Source organism: Pygocentrus nattereri, chromosome 5 (genome assembly GCF_015220715.1).
Source record: "Pygocentrus nattereri isolate fPygNat1 chromosome 5, fPygNat1.pri, whole genome shotgun sequence".
Lineage (NCBI taxonomy): Eukaryota > Metazoa > Chordata > Actinopteri > Characiformes > Serrasalmidae > Pygocentrus > Pygocentrus nattereri.
The window spans coordinates 45,897,976-45,918,175 of NC_051215.1; the positions used below are offsets into that span (position 1 = coordinate 45,897,976).

Consider the following 20,200-nt stretch of genomic DNA (forward strand, 5'->3'; position numbering starts at 1 on the left):
GTCCATATATTAACTCACTGATAAACTGATCACAGGTTCTGTCTGTGGTTAAGTCCTTCTGCACATATTAACAATTATTAAGCCAAGCCTTTTAAATGTTTTTGGCCTGATGGGAATTGTGTCATGATTAATACAGTCCAATCAATATTAACTTTATCAGAAAATCATTTTTTTGTTTGTATTTATTCACAAATCAAATCACTTTTGGCTCAGTGTGGTGAAAAGTAGAAGTAAAACTGAGTGGAGCTTGAAAAAGACAGTGAGACTTAATAAATGTAAGAATAATGTGCAGATTTGGGAGCTGGTAAGAAAACCAAGCTGTTTGTTCCGTGCAGTGGCATTCAGACTGAACTGAACTTGATATAATTGCAAGAGGAACAATAGAAAGAGAGAAAGGAGAAACATGAATCCAGCCCTCTGGCTGTCTAACCCTAAGTCACTGGTTTATGGATGGTTTATTCATAATTTTAAGGGTACTTGTTGTTCGTGTCATTGTTTCCAGCTTCTGGACTTAATTAGTAGTCAGTGCCACTGAGATACAATGGGCCAGCTTTGCTGAGTCTTAAAAGAATAGTCCAAGGTTTTTCCTCCAAAAAATATTTTAAACATCACAGTCATTAAGAATGATTTTATTGTTATGGGAGGCAATTTTGCACTATAGCTTACTTTAGAGGGCCATATTTCACAAGAATATCCCAGAACACTGGCAGAAATGTGTTTTTAAATGAAAAACAAAGGGCCTAGAGAATGTAGGTATGCGTACAGTGGGGATATAGCAATCTTGTGCCAATAGTGCTACACTGCAGTGAACTTTTAAAGCCCAGTGACCTCAGCAGTATGTGACCAATGATATCAACAATGGAACATTATGGAAATGTTACATGTCATAAAAACAGCTTCATAATTTGTTTAGGAAGATATGCTGAGAAAGATTGTAATGGCTAGAGTTGCATAGTGACTACACTCTTTTAAAAGATGGTCCTTCAAGTGGTTCTTTTGTGAAGACAGTAGTTCCAGAACCATGAACCCTCCTTTGCATGCTGAAATGGCTCTCTGCATGGTGAAATGTTTCTTCAGATTGGTGGAGAATGTGTTGTATATGGTTCTATATAGACCTTTTTTGAAAATCGTTCTATAGAGCACCAAAAACAATAGAAGAACCATTTTAGATATAGGACCTTTTCGAAGGTTCTATATAACACATTCTCCATCGGTCTGAAGAACTGGGGGCAGTCATGGGCTGGAGGTTAGGGAACCAGCCTTGTGACCGGAAGGTTGACGGTTTGATCCCCAGAGCCGACAGCATGTGACTGAGGTGTCCTTGAGCAAGACACCTAACCCCCAACTGCTCCCAGGGTGCTGCGGATTGGGCTGACCACCGCTCCGGGCAAGTGTGCTCACTGCCCCCTAGTGTGTGTGTGCTCACTAGTGTGTATGTGGTGTTTCACTTCACAGATGGGTTAAATGCGGAGGTGAAATTTCCCTGTTGTTGGACTAATAAGGGTCACTCAATCTTAAACCATTTCACTTTGCACCATGCAAAGAAACATTTAAGCAAATGGTTCTTTGAGCATTCTGTATCAACCTACTGTCTTTACTAAAGAATCCTTGGAAAATCATCTTTTTAACAGCATACATTTGCCTGATGAATTTGTTCTGAGTACTCTAAATGATTTACTTATACTGAGGAAAGAGCAAATTCAAGTAAATGTACGCCCTGAAAAAACAAGGTTCTTCAAGGGTTCTTTATTAAAGACAGTTGGTCCAAAATGATCCCAAGCAGAAGAACAGGGCCTCCTAAACTTCAGTCTCTGTGCTGACAGATGCTGAATGCGCTGCAGCTCTGCTGTGAACTCAGCGCTCGAGTTTTTATTTGATCATTTATTTCATTGGTTGATTTACTGTTTTTCCTATTTTAGGCTTCTTTTACCCACCTCGGCCTGTTTAAACTCTGATATAACTCTGATGACTGTACATCTGCTCTGTTCTTCAAGGTTGCTGCAGATCTTCAATTGAAAGTCAAGCTGATTAGAGCTTTAGGCTCAGCCAATCCCAGCGCAGGAGGCAGGACCTTAGCCCCCAATCCGAGCTCAGGGGGCGGGGCTTGTCCGAATACGGGTGGGGGGGGGATAAATAGCGGCGGGCAGAGCGTGTTTAAATGAGCCGCTGGTGCGCGCAGCGCTGCGAGAAACGTGCGACGGTACAGCGGGAAAGCTGGAGTGTTTCCGCGGGCAGGTCAGTACGGTCATGAACAATTACAGTGCGACTGAAAACGACGGACGTCTGAACATTGTAGACGGGTGGCTTCATTAGCGTGAACCCCACTCTCCTCTCTCTCTCTCTCTGCTGGTGCTCTGCGGCGAATGTGCAGCGTCTGCAAAGTGCAGTACGGCAGCGTCCTCACAGTGCTGGGCTTGGGGCTACTTTGGGCTTCCAGAGGACTCTAAACACGACCGACAGCCTCGAAATGTTCCTCTACTGGTAGTTTTCTTCAGTTGTAGTTACTGCTGTCTTGACTATAAGTGATGTAGACCGAGTGTGAAACTATTATTCAGCGTGTTTGTGTGTGTGTGTGTGTGTGTGTGTGTCTCTGAGGAGAGAGGGAGCGATTGCTGACGTCAGTAGAGTAGACAGAGGCTGGCTAGTTTGTATTCTGCAGAAAAAAGGGCCCAGAAATGTGCTCATCCTTAAGCAGCTCTCATGCAGCCAAATAAGGAGTAGCAGAGCCACGTCTTAGGTAAGGCAGGCACAGCTAAGATGCTTGAGACCCAGCTTGACTGAGAGAACTAAGACACTTCATAGGCCTTTACCTGTGAGGCTGCTCCTGGACTGAGTCAGCCCCTTTGCCTATAGGCCCGTGTGCATTCCTGCTCGTTAGTGCTGAATGAGAAGTGGCCTTTGGATGTGTTACAGGAACCTGGTTTGTCTCTAATGGGATGCAGACACTGCGGCATGGGCTGAGCGGAGCATCTGGCGTGAACTTGCAGCCATATATGGGCCAACTTTTAAGAAAATGACTATAAACTGAAATTTTAATGGGTGTAGCAGTGTCTACACGTGCTTCTGTTAATCCTGGACAATGTGGCCTCATCACCCTTGCCTGAATAAATCATGTGCCGACTCTGGCTTACACTTGTAGGCTGCCTGTGGGATCTGCCTGCCAAGCACAAGTAGATGGTATCATTCTTGTACATTATGAAGCAAAAACACGGATCACCAGTAAAGGCAGTTTGCAAAAGGCAAGGTGGAGCAAAAATGAAATGCTGTTGGAGTTTCACTCACTTTATGTATCTTCTGAATGTCGAAAATCACGGATGCACAACATACTTGCTGTCTGAAGTTTGATTCTTTAGTTTGGCACTGGAGCTGTGGATGGGCGATATGGCAGAATGCACTATCATGATACATCAGGGTTTTTTATGATACATAATGTTTCATGTCAAAATATTTATTATTTCTGACAGAGAGTAAGTTAGAACTGAAAAAGTGGTGCCACATTTCAAAAATACTACAAAAATGTTTGAGTCCAGTTACTTGCATTCAACATTTTACACAGTGCTTCATTAATCCAGGTAAACAGGGCTAATTGTGCTCTGTTTTTTCTCTATCCATGCAGTTGATAGGTAATAATATCCAAGATGTGCTCAGGAAAGCATATTGTCACATATTGTGATTTAATATATTGTGATAACAGGATGTATTGTCATAGTACCCAACTGTAATGGCAAATATGAGGTTAATGCAACTAACAGGCAATGGAAGACTTATATTAGCCTTATTATTATTATTATTATTATTATTATTATTATTATTATATCTTATTATATTATATTCTCTTAACTCTGGAGCGAAGTTAAAGAAGGAAACCGTGAACCTCAAACATGTCTTGGCTGATGAATTCTGTTTGGTGTAAGGGGAAAACATTGTAAATTAGAGTTTTCAGCTCACCGCTCCTTTAATACCTTTGAATGATTTGCTGTCATGTGTTTGGCCAGCAATGTGAGAAGTTGTTGAAGTGCTACACCTTGTATGGACATGGCTTGGAAAACATTTTGGTCTGTCACATACCTGCTGTGGTGGGATATTTTTAAGCATGTCTTGGGAAATCTTGGATTATCTCAATAACACATTTGTTTAAAAATGTTAAAATATCACTCCAGTTGGGTCCATGGGACAGAGGAACTTCCCAGATGTGGTGAGGGAGCTGATGAACGGATGGCTGCGAGATCATTTCTGTGCAGCATCTGAGAGTCGAGCAGCTCTAGTAATTGGCACCTAGTGGATAAACTTGTATTTGCACGTAATATGGTAATTCTGGAATGTCAGCGGGGCTAAAGGGGTGATTTAAGTTTCGCTCAGGTGGACCACTGGGAAATGCTGAAGCTTTAAACGTCATTGTAATTTGATGGAGCTTATATTCAGAGTATCTGTGGATGGTGCCTCTCTGAGATAGCCCCTGAAACTTCATTTAGACATCATTTTGCACTCTTCATGCTTCATTTCACCCTTCACTGAAGGTGTTAGATGCTCTTTGGTAAAACATCTTCTGAGCTTTGTAATCTGGCTCTAAAGCAAACACAGAAACGGTGGTATTGACCTGTATCTGTAGTGCTGGAGGACAAATTCCTTCAGTTCTGTAGTGAGTGAACAGTTCTGATGATCGCATGTATGCCAGTCAGAAAACTCTTATGTAACTTTGACTTTCTATATTTTATTATTTTTGTTTTTGTATTTTAATATTATTTAATTGTTATGTTACAGTGGAGAGTATCTTTCAAAATAGACAGTTCATCCGTGCATGTGTTGTGGACATGGGCTCTCATAGGCTCAGGTTAAACCATGTGTCATAGACAGAGTGTGAGAGATTCCAGCATTTGGGTGAAATTCCAATGTTAGCCTACCTGGCTAACGTCCCCTTCGTCTGATTGATGAATAATTTGTGTTGGTTGGTTAATTTTTTATAACCGTTGTGTAGAATCATGTTACGTGTGTCCAGTGTTCTGAGGAGACAGTCAGAAACGTCTTGAAATGCAGCTTCAAGGATTCGGCATTGACAGCCTGTAGTACCATTCGTTATAGTTTCAGTTTTTTGCGACAGATTTTTTGTGACAGCTGTTTACTAGCGTGACAGAGTCTGTATGTGTGTTCGCAAAATTTATGGGTGATAAAAATTTTAAATAATGCCAGACAGGCAGTGTGATCAAGCTGTCCTGCTGTCGTTGATGTTTCAGGATTTAAGTGGGGTTTTAACAGAACTCCAGAGGAATAGAACATCAATGAAGATGTGAAGATGTGAAGATATTTTCTCAGCCTTAATTTATTTGCAAACAGGAAGCGCAATGTGGTGATGTTTGTGAATACAGTAACAATCTTTGAATTTTTGTTTTCTTTTTCTCTGTTCCAACTTCTCAAACCAAAAATATACATTGTGTATCATAAAATAGGCCACCCCTACATGTCAATATTTATTTCTGAGAGCATGGGAATTTTAGCATTTACTATCAAGTTATAAACATGGGCGTTATCTGAATAGGGTATGTTTACAAATAGGTAATAACGCATGAGAGCAGGTTGCATGAGGGAAAAGATGAACAAACATGCTCAGATCAGATGCCGTTTTTCTCTACGAATCAAATAAGTTAGATTTTTGACGTATAGTAGTTGGTTTCCTTTCCTCATTCATATTAATGGTTTGATGGTCGAAACCCATTGTTTGATCCTGCTTATGTAGCGTGAACAGGGCTGAGAACAATCTGGTAATGGCACGTACGTTTCACTATAAACACCCATCAGCACTGCAATGATTGAGGAGTCGTCCACCGGATGTTTCTACCACAGATACCTGACTCTCTCTGTCCACAGTGTGTTAATGTTACCCCACGTTGCCTAGCAACCGTCCGTCTCCCCCTCACCCTCCTTCGCCCCGATTGGCCGCGGTAGATGTGAGAGTGGTACTCAACATGTTTGTCTATGTGCGAGCGTGTTTTTGTTAGTGCTATGCGTTTCAAGGTCTTTGCGCACAAAGCAGCATGCTAATGAATTAAAGTAAACACGACATCGAACAGACAATTTATGGTTGAGTTTGGACTGCGCTGACAGAATTCTCCTTTCACTTCTTGCTGGCCTAGCAGATTGTAGAGCAGCTGGCAGAGATGGCGGAGGGCTGTTTGGCTCGGAAGTCCTCTGCTTAAAGACGCAGATCACACTGACCGCTCCCAGTCCTTATCATGTGCTTATATGGAGTTGCTTTGTTCAGTTTATTTTATTATCCAACCCACAGCTGACACTTTGTGAAGGGTCAAGTTGATTCAGTAGTTCAGTAAGCAGTTTGATTTTCTCAGAGTCTTCTCAGGGTGCTGGTAGTTCACACTGGCTCACAAGGGTGTTTGTGTGTGCCTGCCTCACATAGTTGCATAAGTGTGCTGTCGTTCTTTATAAAGGTAGCGTAGTGGCAGCATTACTCAATAGTGAGCTTTAGAGTCTTCTGTCATGGTGCTGTGGAGGCACTTGAAATGGCCGGATTATCACAGAGCTGTTTTTAGGCGTGACGGAACAGTCTGCATCCCCTCGACCAACTTATCGGTCCTCGCTCGCATAACAGAAGGCTCCGAAACAGTTGTCACAGTCTGCATTCCACACATTAACTCAGAAATGTCTACTGTAGAGGCTCCTGCGATAGCAATCTGGCATCACGGCTATCATAGCAGGGCAGTAGTGAGATCTAATTATCATATCAGAATGGATTTTGTCAGGATCATTATTCTATTTTGAGAGAGCTGAATGAGCTTTTGTGGGTGTTTTTGTTGCTTTTACTGTAGCACAGAAGAGTTTAGTAAAGACCCAAGTGCTGTTTACTGTGAAATGGAGGTGGGTGACATGGCAGAAGTCTAACATCGTGATTTTTTCACAGATTTTCACAAGACACGATATGTCATCATAATATGTTTTCAGACATCTGATCAGTTGGGACAGAGAGAAAAGAACCAGCACTTCTATATTTTCAAAAATGCTATCTATATCTATATAAAACTCTGAACACAATGATTTCTGTTCAATATTTGCCATATTGTGTTGCACTAAATCCAGTGAAATGGGACTAATTTTGCTCTCTTTATAATGAAACATGCAGTTGGTCAGTGCTCTACAAGTAATGATGATTATGCAGAATATATTTAGAAAACCATACTGTATTTTAGTGTGACATAATTGTTCATGATAGTGATTTATATTGTCATATTGCCAAGCCCTACTGTGAAACAACGCATGTGGCTAGAGCCCGAATGATGTCAGAATTTTATTGCTGATATGATACGTTTTTAAAGAGGTTAAAATTCCGGTAACTGATTATGTAAGCCAATATAATTTTGTAGTTGTATCGTGTATTTTAGATTTTAATATTATACTTCAGTACCTTTAGTTAAACTGCTCTTTGCTGATGGATATGATTGTAAGTTCTGAACTGTCACAGCAAAAACTCACAGTCTAAAATAACTTATTGAGATAAAATAAGTATTATAGCTCTATGGGTGGAGCTACACAGAATTCCTGGCTGTTTTTGGTTTCTGTTACTTTAGATTTTTCTTATTTTTCATTATTTCTTTTTTTAAAAAAAGTTTTTTGTGTGTTATTACGTGTACTCCTGCTAAAGATGAGAACAATGAGGATAAATTTGGATACACTCTTTTCCATGTTTTAGCTGTTCTAACTGTGAACGGCAAAAACATTCTACATATTTTTGTTAGTAGATGCCACTACCAACATTACCCGATGCTAGAAAGTAAGATTGATCTCTAAATGTTAAGAGAATTGGAATGTGGCCCAGTCATTTTTTCTCAAAGGCCTTGTAAACGAAAAGCAAGTTATGCTGTTACAACCGTTATGCGAAACATTTGTTCCTCAGTGATGTGAGGAACGAGTCACCTTCTTCACTTAGGGTTAGAGTGGTATGGTTAACTGCGTCATTCGGTTCTAACACTGAGGCTGAAACATTCATATAAACAATTGTCACCAAAGTGAGGCATTCAGAATCCTAGTCATTAATCCAAATGCCTAAATATTTATAGCTTGTGACTTACTCTGTGGATGCCCCCTTTAGGATGCAGTTTTTACCAAATTACAGTCTGCAGTGCCCTGAGCATTCCCCTCCATTAGGATCAGTTTATTAGACCAAGGATATTTTTAAATCTATATTTCTAAATATTATTAATGTATAATGTAAACCATTCTGTTAGAGTACCATAGAGGTAGCAATATCATGTACATTATTCTGTTTGCATGGTAAATTCAGTGCAGTTGCATGTAGTACATCCTTAATGTACTATTAAGTACATTAGTTCTTGCAGGAGTTCTGTTCTTCCACACTCTTCTGGAGTGAAAGAATAAAGGGGGTTAGTAGTTATTTGCCTCTTTTGACTGCTTCTACACAGCAACGTCATCTGAGTATGTTAGTGAATCATCTACTGTCTTTTGTCGTCATACCTTTATCTGTATAATGACAATTTTGGGTTTGAGACCTGGACATTCAGTCGGACAGTCTTTCTGTGTCTGCGCTTGTGACATGAAAACATAAAGACATATGACATGGTTCGAAAGAAATCCTGCAAAAATGGACCTGACGCCTTTAAAAGATTATTGCAGGCTTTACAGGCAGGGTCATAGCTTTAATTTAATGAGGTTCATTTTGCAAAAAGATTACCTACATAAGAAACTGTCAAATATGAGAAGGACACCAACTGTAAGTTTCTCCTTCACCATCCCTCCATTCTTCCATTAACTGCTATTACTGTTCCAACTGATTTGACTCCTAACCTGTTTGAGTGTATTTAATGAATAATTTAACTACTTGTTATATGTTTATTTTCAGCTGAAAATACACTTTGACACCATTAAATTTAGTGATATTTTTACCAATTGTACCATTTTTACCATAGCTGTGTTGTATGTTAGCATATAGCATATGTCCTGCGTACCTGAACGTCTCAAAAAGTCAAAGTTACTGTGGTAAAGTTACTCTAGACTCTTTCATCATAATAGCATTTCTACATTTAATCTCATGAATATACGAAAGTTTTAAAACCCCTTCTAAACTACCGAGGTCCAGATAACGGTCTCGGAACATTTTAAGTTAAGTGATACTTTTTAATCCCACAAACTGGGAAATTCCACCTCCGCATTTAACCCATCCGTAAAGTGAAACACCACATACACTCTAGTGAACACACACACTAGGGGGCAGTGAGCACACTTGCCTGGAGCGGCGGGCAGCCCTATCCATGGTGCCCGGGGAGCAGTTGGGGGTTAGGTGTCTTGCTCAAGGACACTAATAAGTCATGGACTGTCGGTACTGGGGATCGAACAGGCGACCTTCCGGGTTACAGGGTCAGTTCCCTAACCTCCAGCCCACGACTGCCCCAATTTGCTGCTTAATTGCTGTATTTGAACAGAAGGACTACAGTCACAGAGTATTAGCAAAAGCAGCTGTGCTTCAGAACAGAACTAAGGATGGTTTGAAGAGTCAAACTAGGATACTGCGTTAACAGCGTTAAAAAAGGGGGTTTAGTCAGTCATTTATCACATTATTCATGCATTAACTTTGATACTACTAATACAAATATATCACTTTTGCCAGAGCTAAACCTCATATCTCCAAAATGAATTTCACAGGAGAAGGAAAAAAATCTTAGCTATGAATGGTCCATAGATTTATATATGTCAAAAGTTTTTGAAACTATAAATCATTAAGGATGACATTTTTATTCTTGTATACTAATAGTAAACCTAAATTTTTTATTTGTTCTATTTACTATTTTTAAATAAGAATTTTTGGCCTAATTTTATTTTCTATGCTGTACTTTTAGTTTATGAAATTATATTTTCTCTTTTCAGTCCTCTGTTTTGCTTAAAATGCTCAGCTACATTGTAAATGAGAGTCACCCTCAGTGTACTGATAAAGGTTGCTTGCTTGATTGATTTTACTCCATCATCCATAATTAAAACTCATCGAATGCAGTTTTGCCTTTAATCAAGAAGTGTCTTTAAACCTTGTTGGGCTGTGGCATTTTGGCCTGGTCGACTTTGTGAGATATCTACATCGTAGATAAAGGCTGTTTGTCAGGGCTGGACAGTGATACAGCTGCGCATGCTCAGACACCCGCTCTGCTGTATGAATGCCTGTTGTCCTTGCCGTGCCTCCCCGGGCTGACCAGAGCCATGCCAGGAACCTTTGACTCGTCTCTGCTGCTGTTTACTCACCACGCATGCATGTTTCTATGAACTCTCAATGAAGCCTCCCTGTATGTGAGCCCACACTTCAGTTTCTCGCTCTCTCTCTCACTAAATTTAAGCTTGTTTCAGTTCCATAGTAGTGGCTGAATAATAAGTGTTAATGTTAAGAACTGCATAGTAAGTCTGTGGTTCGTGGCCGTATCATTTGATCTGGTTTCTTTGGTAGACCTCAATAGCCTTTGTGCTTTGCTTTGGTCACTGAGAGATCAGCATTGGTCTGGCGGTCAGCACTGATGTGTGGTTAATGACATCAGGGACTGTTTACAGAGGGCACTTTCTCCTGGCTAATATGTCAGAGAGTGTAAATTATAAAATGCCATTGGTTTCACAAAAATGGAGTAGACAATATCAGAGACCACCCTCCATTTACTTGATTTGCAGTCAAAACAGCCATTAAGTACAGGTTCTTCATTTTTCAAGATGTATAAGTTTGCACAAGGAAGGGAAACGTATGATTCGAAACTTATTACAAGAAGCAAACATTAAAAGCGATAGAGAAAGTGGGACTGCTAACAACGCTCCATCAGATAAACAGCACTAGCTTTTATCCTTGAGAGAGAAGAGAAAATCAAGTTCCAGTGTTGCTGTAGATCTGAAAAACTCCACTGGTGTTTCTGTCCATCCTTCCATTGTGAGAAGAAAACTCAGCGCCATGAGTCTGAAAGGATGTGTATAGATAAATAGATAAAAGAAGAACATTTGCAGATCAAACAAAGAAGCTGCTGGTGTTGTCAGAACAGTGGACTGACTGCCCCACAGACCACAGCTCAACAGCTCTGAGTGTGTTTGGTATTGCTCGGATCGTGAGGGGCAGAAAATACAACCAGCTTTGGTAGAAAATAGGAAAATATTCCGGCGGATTTCTTTGAAAAACTGAAAGCAAGTCACCTAAACAAAGTCAAAGTCGTAAATAAGGCAACCACTGAACACACTAAACACTCATTAAACGACATTATATTACATTTTTGAGGCTTCTGTGTAGTTGACATATGTTTTCTTTTTTTCTAGCACTGAAACTCTGACTCGGGTCGCTTTGACTGCAAAATAAATGAAGGGTGGTTTCTGACTTTTGTGTAGTACTGTAGAAGATTACAATTATGAAAGATCAGCCAGAGGAGCTCAAATGAGAAATGCAAATAGAGAGTCAGGATAAATATGGAATAAATAGGAATAATAGTTAGGATGAATATGGATGCACTGGCCATATCTAATTTAACCTATCAAGCTGCAGGCTACACTCAGTTATCAATTTTAAGACCTATGAATTAGTAACTACTGTGTTATTCAGTGACTAGTATGAAAGTAATATGTGAATTCTGGAGCTGGAGTGAGGAATTGGGCTCCTGTACAGGCCCTTTGGATGTAAGGGATTAAAGGAGAATTTAAATAGAACTGAAGAGACAGCTTTGCATCCAGTATCTTTAGTCTTTAGTTTTGTTATCTTTCACTGGGCTGACAGTGACTGTGGTGTGCTAAAATAAGGCATGTACAGATCCAGGCTAGCTGAGGAAAATGCAGGAGGTGCATACATTTCCTTTTACGCTGCAGTTGTTTAAACGTTACTGCTGGGAGAGTGGATGAGCTGAGAAGCTGGAACAGTTGGAGCGCGTCAGTGCAGGCTGCGGGCCAGCGTGTCTGCTGAAGATGTTTACGGTACTGAGGAGGTCTTCTTAATTAAAGCGGTCCGGCTGCTGGTCTCCAGCACTCCTCTAGAGCCATGTTTGGAGCTGTGTGCTGTGATCCAGCGTGGCCCTGCTTTATCTCTACCCCCCACTGCCATTTGTTGACAAAGCAAAAGCCAAACGCTGACTTACGTAACTAGTCTCTCTCTCTCTCTCTCTCTCTCTCTCTCTCTCTCTCTCTCTCTCTCTTTGCGTACAGCATACACCTGCTTCTACAGCTCTTTTGAGTGCTAATGCAGTGCTCTTTTTCAGAGTGAGGTAATCCTCTAGAGACTCCTGGATTGAATATCATAGTAAATTTGTCCATGTGCCTCCTTTTGAGATGTTGATGGTAGATGAAGAAGCAAGCAGGGATGCAGACAGTGCTCTACAGTGACATTCTAGAGGCTTCTGGATTAGCATGGAGCGATTTTGCTGCTTTTTTTGTGGTACATGATCACAGACATGACACCATATATGACACCCAGTTTAAGGACAGTCTCCTGATTATGTTTAAATAAGGGCCATTGGTTATAGATCATGCTTATCCCTCTGAAACATAAGCATAAAGGTGGCCTGAGCATGTATTTGTTTCTGCATATAATGTAATTAGACTATCATCAAGTAATGCTATTGAGCAAAAATTCAGTATAAATATTAGAAATAAACCCAAAACTAAATGATTTTCCTTAAGCTTGTGCTGAATGTTAGAGGACATTTCTGGACTGCTCTAAAGTCTGTGCTGTTGCAGGCTGATTTTAGACCTTCAAAATAAGGTTAAAGTAGGAAATCGGGAATGTTAGTACCAGGGTTCTTTTCTAGTTTTACATTCTGACGTTCAAGCGTATGTATTGTGTTATGCTCTGTCATTTTCATATTTGGAAAACCTTTATTCATCCTACTGTTGACATCACTAGGTTTCTATCTGTGGCATGCCTGTCAGGCCCACTTGTTTTATGCGTATGTCAGTCTGGAATGTGGCAGACCGGCTGGGGACTGAAATCTCCCTAACTGCCTCTAACGAGTGAGTGGCAAATATGATGAGCTATCCCTTGGTGCTCTTGATCGGGTGCCTGTGATCCTAACAAAAGAGCTCATGCTGGTGTTGACTGTAGAATAACGCCATGGTTTGTGCCCAGTCTGGGCTGTGCCTTGTTCCCCAACCTCCAGACTCTCCTGAACAGCAGTTTGGCTGTCTACACGATGAACATTTGAATGCTGAGAAGGTATGAGATCTTTGCTATCTATCACGCGGATGCCTGGTATGTTAGGTGGGGATGAGGAGTTTGATGCTGTAATTTGGTCTAGACATGTTAAGTAGGTGCTACATTCCCAGGTGGCAAGTGGTGACAGGTCCATCTTGGTGGTCGGGGTGTGGAAACAATCAAAGCATGGTCAAGGTTGAGTCCTTGGAAGAGAAAAGTAAGGCCGTCTCCCATCCAAGCCTCACCAAACAGGGACCATTTAAAATAGTGTTTCTCTCTTTGGACAAGGACCTTATGAGTGTTGCACTAAGGAAAACCCACTGTAAGGGATCAGGAGAAGCAAATTATGAATTTAACTAGATCTTTTCATAGCAGACGGCATGAGGATAGGTAACTGTGCTCAGTAAATGTATATGCACATAACATTAATCGCTGTTGTGTTATAGATATTTGGTAAATGGTGGGAAGATTAATAAAATGTTTATCCCTCTACTTCAGTTTGATACACCCTTTTTTCCTTCACTGCATTATAAATTGCTGTTATATATTTGGTTGTCTGAGACAGTGACTGAGGACCATTTCCATTTAGGATTATGCAAAGCAGTGACTGTGCTAATCAGAGCTCTGCTGTTAATATTCATTCTAAAGGCTTAATATTTCAAGTGCCTGTAGACCCTTTGTTGTGGTAAGAATAAATTAACTTCGCTGGTTTATTTATTTTGGTAATCATTTTTGTGAGTGTAGCTTTATAATTCAATGTTATTTCAGATTTTGAGTGACAGGTGTGTGGGTGTGTGTGTGTGTGTGTGTGTATATGTATGTGTGTATATATATATGCTCAGCATAAATGAGTACACCCCAACAGATTTGTCAGAAAACCTATAGTTTCCTTTCAGAATCAACATTTTCTATGGAATGCTATACTACACAAATGTGGGTCATTGATTGCAAACAAGATATGCTAATTTGCACACACAAAAAAAGTCATTTTCCTAACAAATTCATTGAAGACCATGCTGCAGAAATGAGTACACCCCAATGAAAGTCTTAGGAGCACAGCTAAAGTTTAGACTACAAAATTCTAACAAAGATGGAACTGCAACCATCTCACAAAGACGTCCAGGCCGTCCACGGAAGTTATCACCTAAACAGGAGCGTCTTCTGATGAGAAGCCTTGATGAAAAGTTAGCTAAAGAAGTAGAAAGGCAATCTGGGGTGACTGTTTCCTGTGACACAATACGGCATACGCTGCACAGGAATGACATGCATGGGTGTCGTCCACGAAGGAAGCCTCTGCTAAAGCCCATGCATAAAAAAGCCTACCTAGATTTTGCCAAGGCCCATAGTCAAAAAGATGAAGACTACTGGGACTCTGGGGTGATGAGACCAAGATAAATGTTTTTGGAACTGATGGCTTCCAAACTGTATGGCGTCGCAAAGGTGAGGAGTACAAAGAAAAATGCATGGTCCCTACAGTGAAACATGGTGGGGCAGTGTCCTTATGTGGGGCTGCATAAGTGTTGCTGGTGTCGGTGAGCTGATGGTGTCTCATTGATGGTGTCATGAAATCACAGATGTATTGCTCTATATTGTATAAGAAGATGTCACCATCACACCATGCCCTTGGTTGTCGTGCACTTTTCCAGTATGACGATGATCCAAAACACACATATAAGGCCACTGTTGCGTTTCTGAAGAAGAACAGGGTGAGAGTGATTCAGTGGTCAAGTATGTCTCACATATGGTCAAATATGTATTCACATATTGTCCATTTTATCAGCTCCACATACCATAAAGGTGCACTTTGTATTTTTGGGTGGTAGATCATTCCTAGCACTGCAGTGAAACTGACGTGGTGGATATACATATATATATATATATATATATATATATATATATAGGATATATATAATGGTATATATATATAATTTGGTGTGGCTTATAGCAGTTTAATCATGTGTCTCATTTACAGTGGTTATTAGGTAGCTGATGTGTATCTTGTTGCAATATGAAAAACATTCATCAGCAACAATCTGTACATGCAAATCAGTTGACTGGATGGTTGATCATTCATTGTCCATCAACGAACCTCAGTATTCACTGGCTAGTTTGATAATTAGTAACATTAAAGCCAGGAGCTGAAGGTGGAGCATTAAGATTTAAATCTGTTTTGGGTTAAATAACTTGGGTTAAATTATTTGTTTCAAATTGTACATTTAGCCAGGCTAGTTCTGAACAGCTCCCATGGTCTTATAATACATGCAGAGATTATGGCAAAGTCTTTCTAAAGCTTTATCATGTCCAGTGTTCAGTTTTGTCACGTCTAGTTTCAAGGAAGAGAAGAACCCCTTCTGCATCTTTGTTCCCATGTCTGATCTCCTTTCCCTCTTCACAGGGCTCTCCAGTAGGGGGCACAGTGAGATTTGATGCCACCCCTGGTGAGTCTTTCATACTTTGTTTCATCTCTGCCTGTATGTTACTGGATTTTATTCATAAGGTTTCTGAGTTTTGGGAGCAGCAACATTTAACCATGAACACAGACCTCCTAAGCAGCTCCTCAAATGCTTTTACTGGCTGAAGGCTCACAATACCAATGACAGCAGAAGTAGTAGTAAATTATTATCCAGAGCGACTTACAATTGGATCATTTTACACAGGTAGGCGAAGGCAGCGTTAGGAGTCTTGCCCAAGGACTCTTATTGGTATAGTGTAGGGTGCTTGCCCAGGTGGGGATTGAACCCCAGTCTACAGTGTAGAAGGCAGAGGTGTTACCCACTACACTAACCAACCACTAACCGAATTAGCTGAGATGGACCACGTGCTCATCCCACTTGCTAGAATAATACATTGATAATTCTTCTGTAGGAACAATCAGAAGAATTCCTAACAATCCGTGTATAATTCTTTTTATTTTAGGAGTGTAGCTTGGCCTATGGATAATTTTCCACCAGTGTAGAGTTGAAACATTAAAATTCTTAATTGAAATTTAGTGTTCCTGCTGAAAATGTTAGATATCTGTTCCACTGACTGTTCTAAATGAAGAACTATTTATATATTAATGTATATTATTATTAATGGGTAAACTTGTGCTGTCTGAAGTCTTTCAGTGCTTGCCCATTGTAATTCACTGTCTGCATTCTGGTCAATACATACAGTCTGTTCACAGTGCTTTTAATCACCCATCCTTTCTGACACAGAGTTGATTTCTTGCTGTAGGAAGGCTCTAGAGCAAGAAAACACACACAGGCTCTCTCTGTGCTCCCTGCTGCATTACAGTATTGTTGAGTTTGTGTTCCGCTTTGCCTGGACCGCTGCTTCCTTCAACTCATCTATCTTTCCTTGCTCATTCTCATGTCTTAGCTTTTTTCCCTTGACAGTGGGGGTGTTTATTTGTTCTTTGTAGTACTTTGTACTGAATAAGAGAGGGGTTAGAATGGAAATGCAAACAGATTAAAAACTTAGAAAGAATATTAGGTGTACAACGGTTGGGATGTGCTGTATTTTTCATGAACATATCTGTTGTTGCTGATACATAAACATTTTGAAAGTGTAAAAATTGGAGCTAAACCCACATGAATTAGCATAATGGAAAAATAGATTTCTGTAGGGTTATTAGTGCAGCAATATTAATAAAAATCAGGCCTTTTTAACACCATAAATACATACGTCATCAGAGTCATTTAAGTATTGGTCAGATCTAAACAGCAACATAAGAAATGATCCAAGTAGACGCTGCAACAGCTAAAATTCACTTTTTAAATTCCTTTAAATATTCTTTTACACTTTATTTACTTCCAGTGTACGTTATGAGATGATGTAATGCAATGGTAAATGGCATACACTATGTTGCCAAAAGTATTCAGTCACCCATCCAAATCATTGAATTCAGGTGTTCCAATCACTTCCATGGCCACAGGTGTATAAAATCAAGTACCTAGGCCTGCAGACTGCTTCTACAGACATTAGTGAAAGAATGGGTCGCTCACAGGAGCTCAGTGAGTTCCAGTGTGGTGCCGTGATCGGACGCCAACAAGTCCAGTCGTGAAATTTCCTCACTACTAAATATTCCACAGTCAACTGTCAGTGGGATTATAACAAAGTGGAAGCGATTGGGAATGACAGCAACTTGGCCATGAAGTGGTCGGTGATGTAAAATGATAGTAGTGTCAACGGATGCTGAGGGGCAGAGTGCGCAGAGGTCGGTAACTTTCTGCCATCAGATCAGCTCAAGAACAACGTAGAGAGCTTCATGGAATGGGTTTCCATGGCTGAGTAGCTGCATCCAAGCCGTACATCACCAAGCGCAATGCAAAGCGTGGAATGCAGTGGTGTAAAGCGCCGCCACTGGACTCTAGAGCAGTGGAGACATGTTCTCTGGAGTGACCAATCACGCTTCTCCAACTAGCAATCCGATGGACGAGTCTGGGTTTAGCGGTTGCCAGGAGAACGATACTTGTCTGATTGCATTGTGCCAAGTGTAAAGTTTGGTGGAGGGGGGATTATGGTGTGGGGTTGTTTTTCAGGAGTTGGGCTCGGCCCCTCCGTTCCAGTGAAAGGAACTCTTAATACTTCAGCAAACCAAGACAATGTCATGCTCCCAACTTTGTGGAAACAGTTTGGGGACGGCCCCTTCCTGTTCCAACCCACCTTTGGGATGAATTAGAGCGGAGACTGCGAGCCAGGCCTTCTCATCCAACATCAGTGTCTGACCTCACAAATGCGCTTCTGAAAGAACGGTCAAAAATTATTATTATTTTTTTTTTTTGTGTGTGGAAAAGCCTTCCCAGAAGAGTTGAAGCTGTTATAGCTGCAAAGGGTGGGCCGACATCATATTAAACCCTATGGATTAAGAATGTGATGTCACTCAAGTTCATATGCGTGGAGGACGAATGCGGACGAATGGATACTTTTGACAATATAGTGCATAATCAGTTTTGAGTAATACTAATTGTCTGAAGATTCTCATTTATGCTCACGCATTGGTTGCTTGTATCTAGCAGCACGTCCACTCCTTACGAGTCCACGCAGCCTCTCTGCTGTGCGGGTCACTCCTCTGAGGAACATGAAGAGCTCCCCTGACCTTATGCCCACTGGTAAGAGCATTTGTTATTTCTCACACTCCACAAACACAGAGTTTATGTCTGAAGTCACACTCAATAAAGCATGTTGAGTGACACACAGTCCTGATATGGTATTAGAGATAATGAATAAGCTTGTTTTAACAGTCAGTTTATCTCATCATCTCATTTGTTTGCCTTTTACTGGTTCCTCTGTGCTGTTGCCCCATAGAGTTGGATCCCACGCGTGTGTGTAAGGGGAAGGGTGCTGTAACCCTGAGAGCCACACTAGTCCACATTGACGATGAAGACTGTATCCCCCAAGAGTCAGCCACAAACCCAGTCAAGTGTGAGTTGGAAGGGGTTTCCGTCCATGTTTTAGTTCTTTTTTCTGAATGATGAATGATGTGCATAATATTGTGCCTGATGCAGTGTTGTGTTCAGTGGTTCTGTTTAACCTCTATATATATATATATATATATATATATATATATATATATATATATATATATATATATATCGCTGTTGTCGGGAAAAAAACCTTGTATCTCCACCTTTGATGTTTTTTCAGTTTTTAACTAATTTGAAAGTACTCATGATATTATATATTGTGTGTAAATTTTATGATGAATGGACCAACAGAAACAACCCAAAATGACTTGGAAAAATGTCTGGTTCTATTGACTTCCATTAAAAGTAAAGTAGGTTTTTTCCTTCTGCTGTAAAGTTCTCATTTTGGAAATACGAGGTTTTCTTGTGTGTGTATATGTGTGTGTGTGTTATTGATTATTTATCAAATTAATTACTAATACACACACACATATGCATACATATATATGTATATGTGTGTGTGTGTGTGTGTATTAGTAATTAATTTGATCAATAATAAGGACAGTCAATAATTTGGTCCATTGAATTCATCTCTGAGCACCCAAGTTAAAAGTGCCCGAGTGTTTTGATAGGACACACTCAGCAACATTTGATGGGTGGCTTGGTTGCTCGGCAGCGCAAATAACTTTCTATGAGAGCTCATATTTACCGGGATCTGTCACAGAAAGCTTTTGTCTAGAACTCCCACATTGGGTGCTGGGACCGCAGCATGGAGTTATTGGTGATCATAGCATTAGAGCTATGCTGGCCTTTTGCCAGGACATGGGGGAGATGCTTTAATTATTGTGCCAGAATAAAAAGGCCAGTGAAACAAACACTTCTTACAGTGGAGTCAATGGTCTTCTTGTTCTGATGACAGAGTTCACAGATTGTGAGAGAATCGTTGTTCCCAGCCACGGGAAATTTGCATCTCTGAGAATGAAGACCTTTTCAGGGAAGTAGTCCATACTGGCAGACGGGACTGGTGATTCGTTTCAACTGAGGATTAACAGTTTTGTTCTGGGGTAGTTTTGTGGTTAACATTGAAAACAAACAGGTTTACTGCCAAGTGGAGACAGCAGTGTTTCATGTTTGTGCCTTGTTAAGTGTAAAGAGGCTCTGGGGAGATTTATGGACTCTTTTAGACTCCAAGCTGTTTGGACTGGTTACAGGTGGGTGGCTTGAGGCAGTCAACGGAGATGCCACAGAAACCAATTTGGCAGAGGAAGAGCTAAAAGGCATCAGAACTAATTTAAATTCAGCGCAGGTCAATAAGGCTCCAAAACAGGTAAGTCACTCTGTCAAAACATTGTTCTTTTTAGTTGAGCTGTTTCTATAAAGATGTCACTTGTGTAAGAGAACTGAACTAGATTTAATGTCAAATAATTATAAGGAAATGATTTATATTTTATAAATGTAATGAGTGTACTCCAGATATGATATTCTTTGCACATTCACTTGGCTGGATAAATGTTAGAATAAGTTTTCTCTGTTTTGTGTGGTTTATTTCTTTTTAAGGTGAAGTGCATTTAAAATATGGAAAAAAGCAATATTTTGTCTTTGGTCTATTTTGTGTGTGTCCTGTAAAAAGCAACTGGACATTAAAAAAAATACTCAGGAACAG

The 20,200-nt window shown here is 40.3% G+C and overlaps 1 protein-coding gene across 6 annotated transcripts in view; it reads left to right on the forward strand.

The window, feature by feature from the left end:
- Positions 1-2,150: 2,150 nt before the first annotated feature.
- LOC108443736 (sorbin and SH3 domain-containing protein 1) overlaps positions 2,151-20,200 on the forward strand; it is a 48,909-nt gene continuing 30,859 nt past the window's right edge. For 5 of the 6 annotated variants that reach the window (XM_037538895.1, XM_017724579.2, XM_037538898.1 and 2 more), the window contains exons 1-5: positions 2,151-2,235; positions 15,546-15,588; positions 18,148-18,243; positions 18,440-18,556; positions 19,749-19,864. In XM_037538895.1, coding sequence (XP_037394792.1) covers positions 18,213-18,243; positions 18,440-18,556; positions 19,749-19,864 — 264 coding nt within the window. In that variant the 5' untranslated portion in view covers positions 2,151-2,235; positions 15,546-15,588; positions 18,148-18,212. The remainder of the gene's footprint in view (positions 2,236-15,545; positions 15,589-18,147; positions 18,244-18,439; positions 18,557-19,748; positions 19,865-20,200) is intronic. The other variant, XM_037538896.1, reaches the window with a different exon arrangement.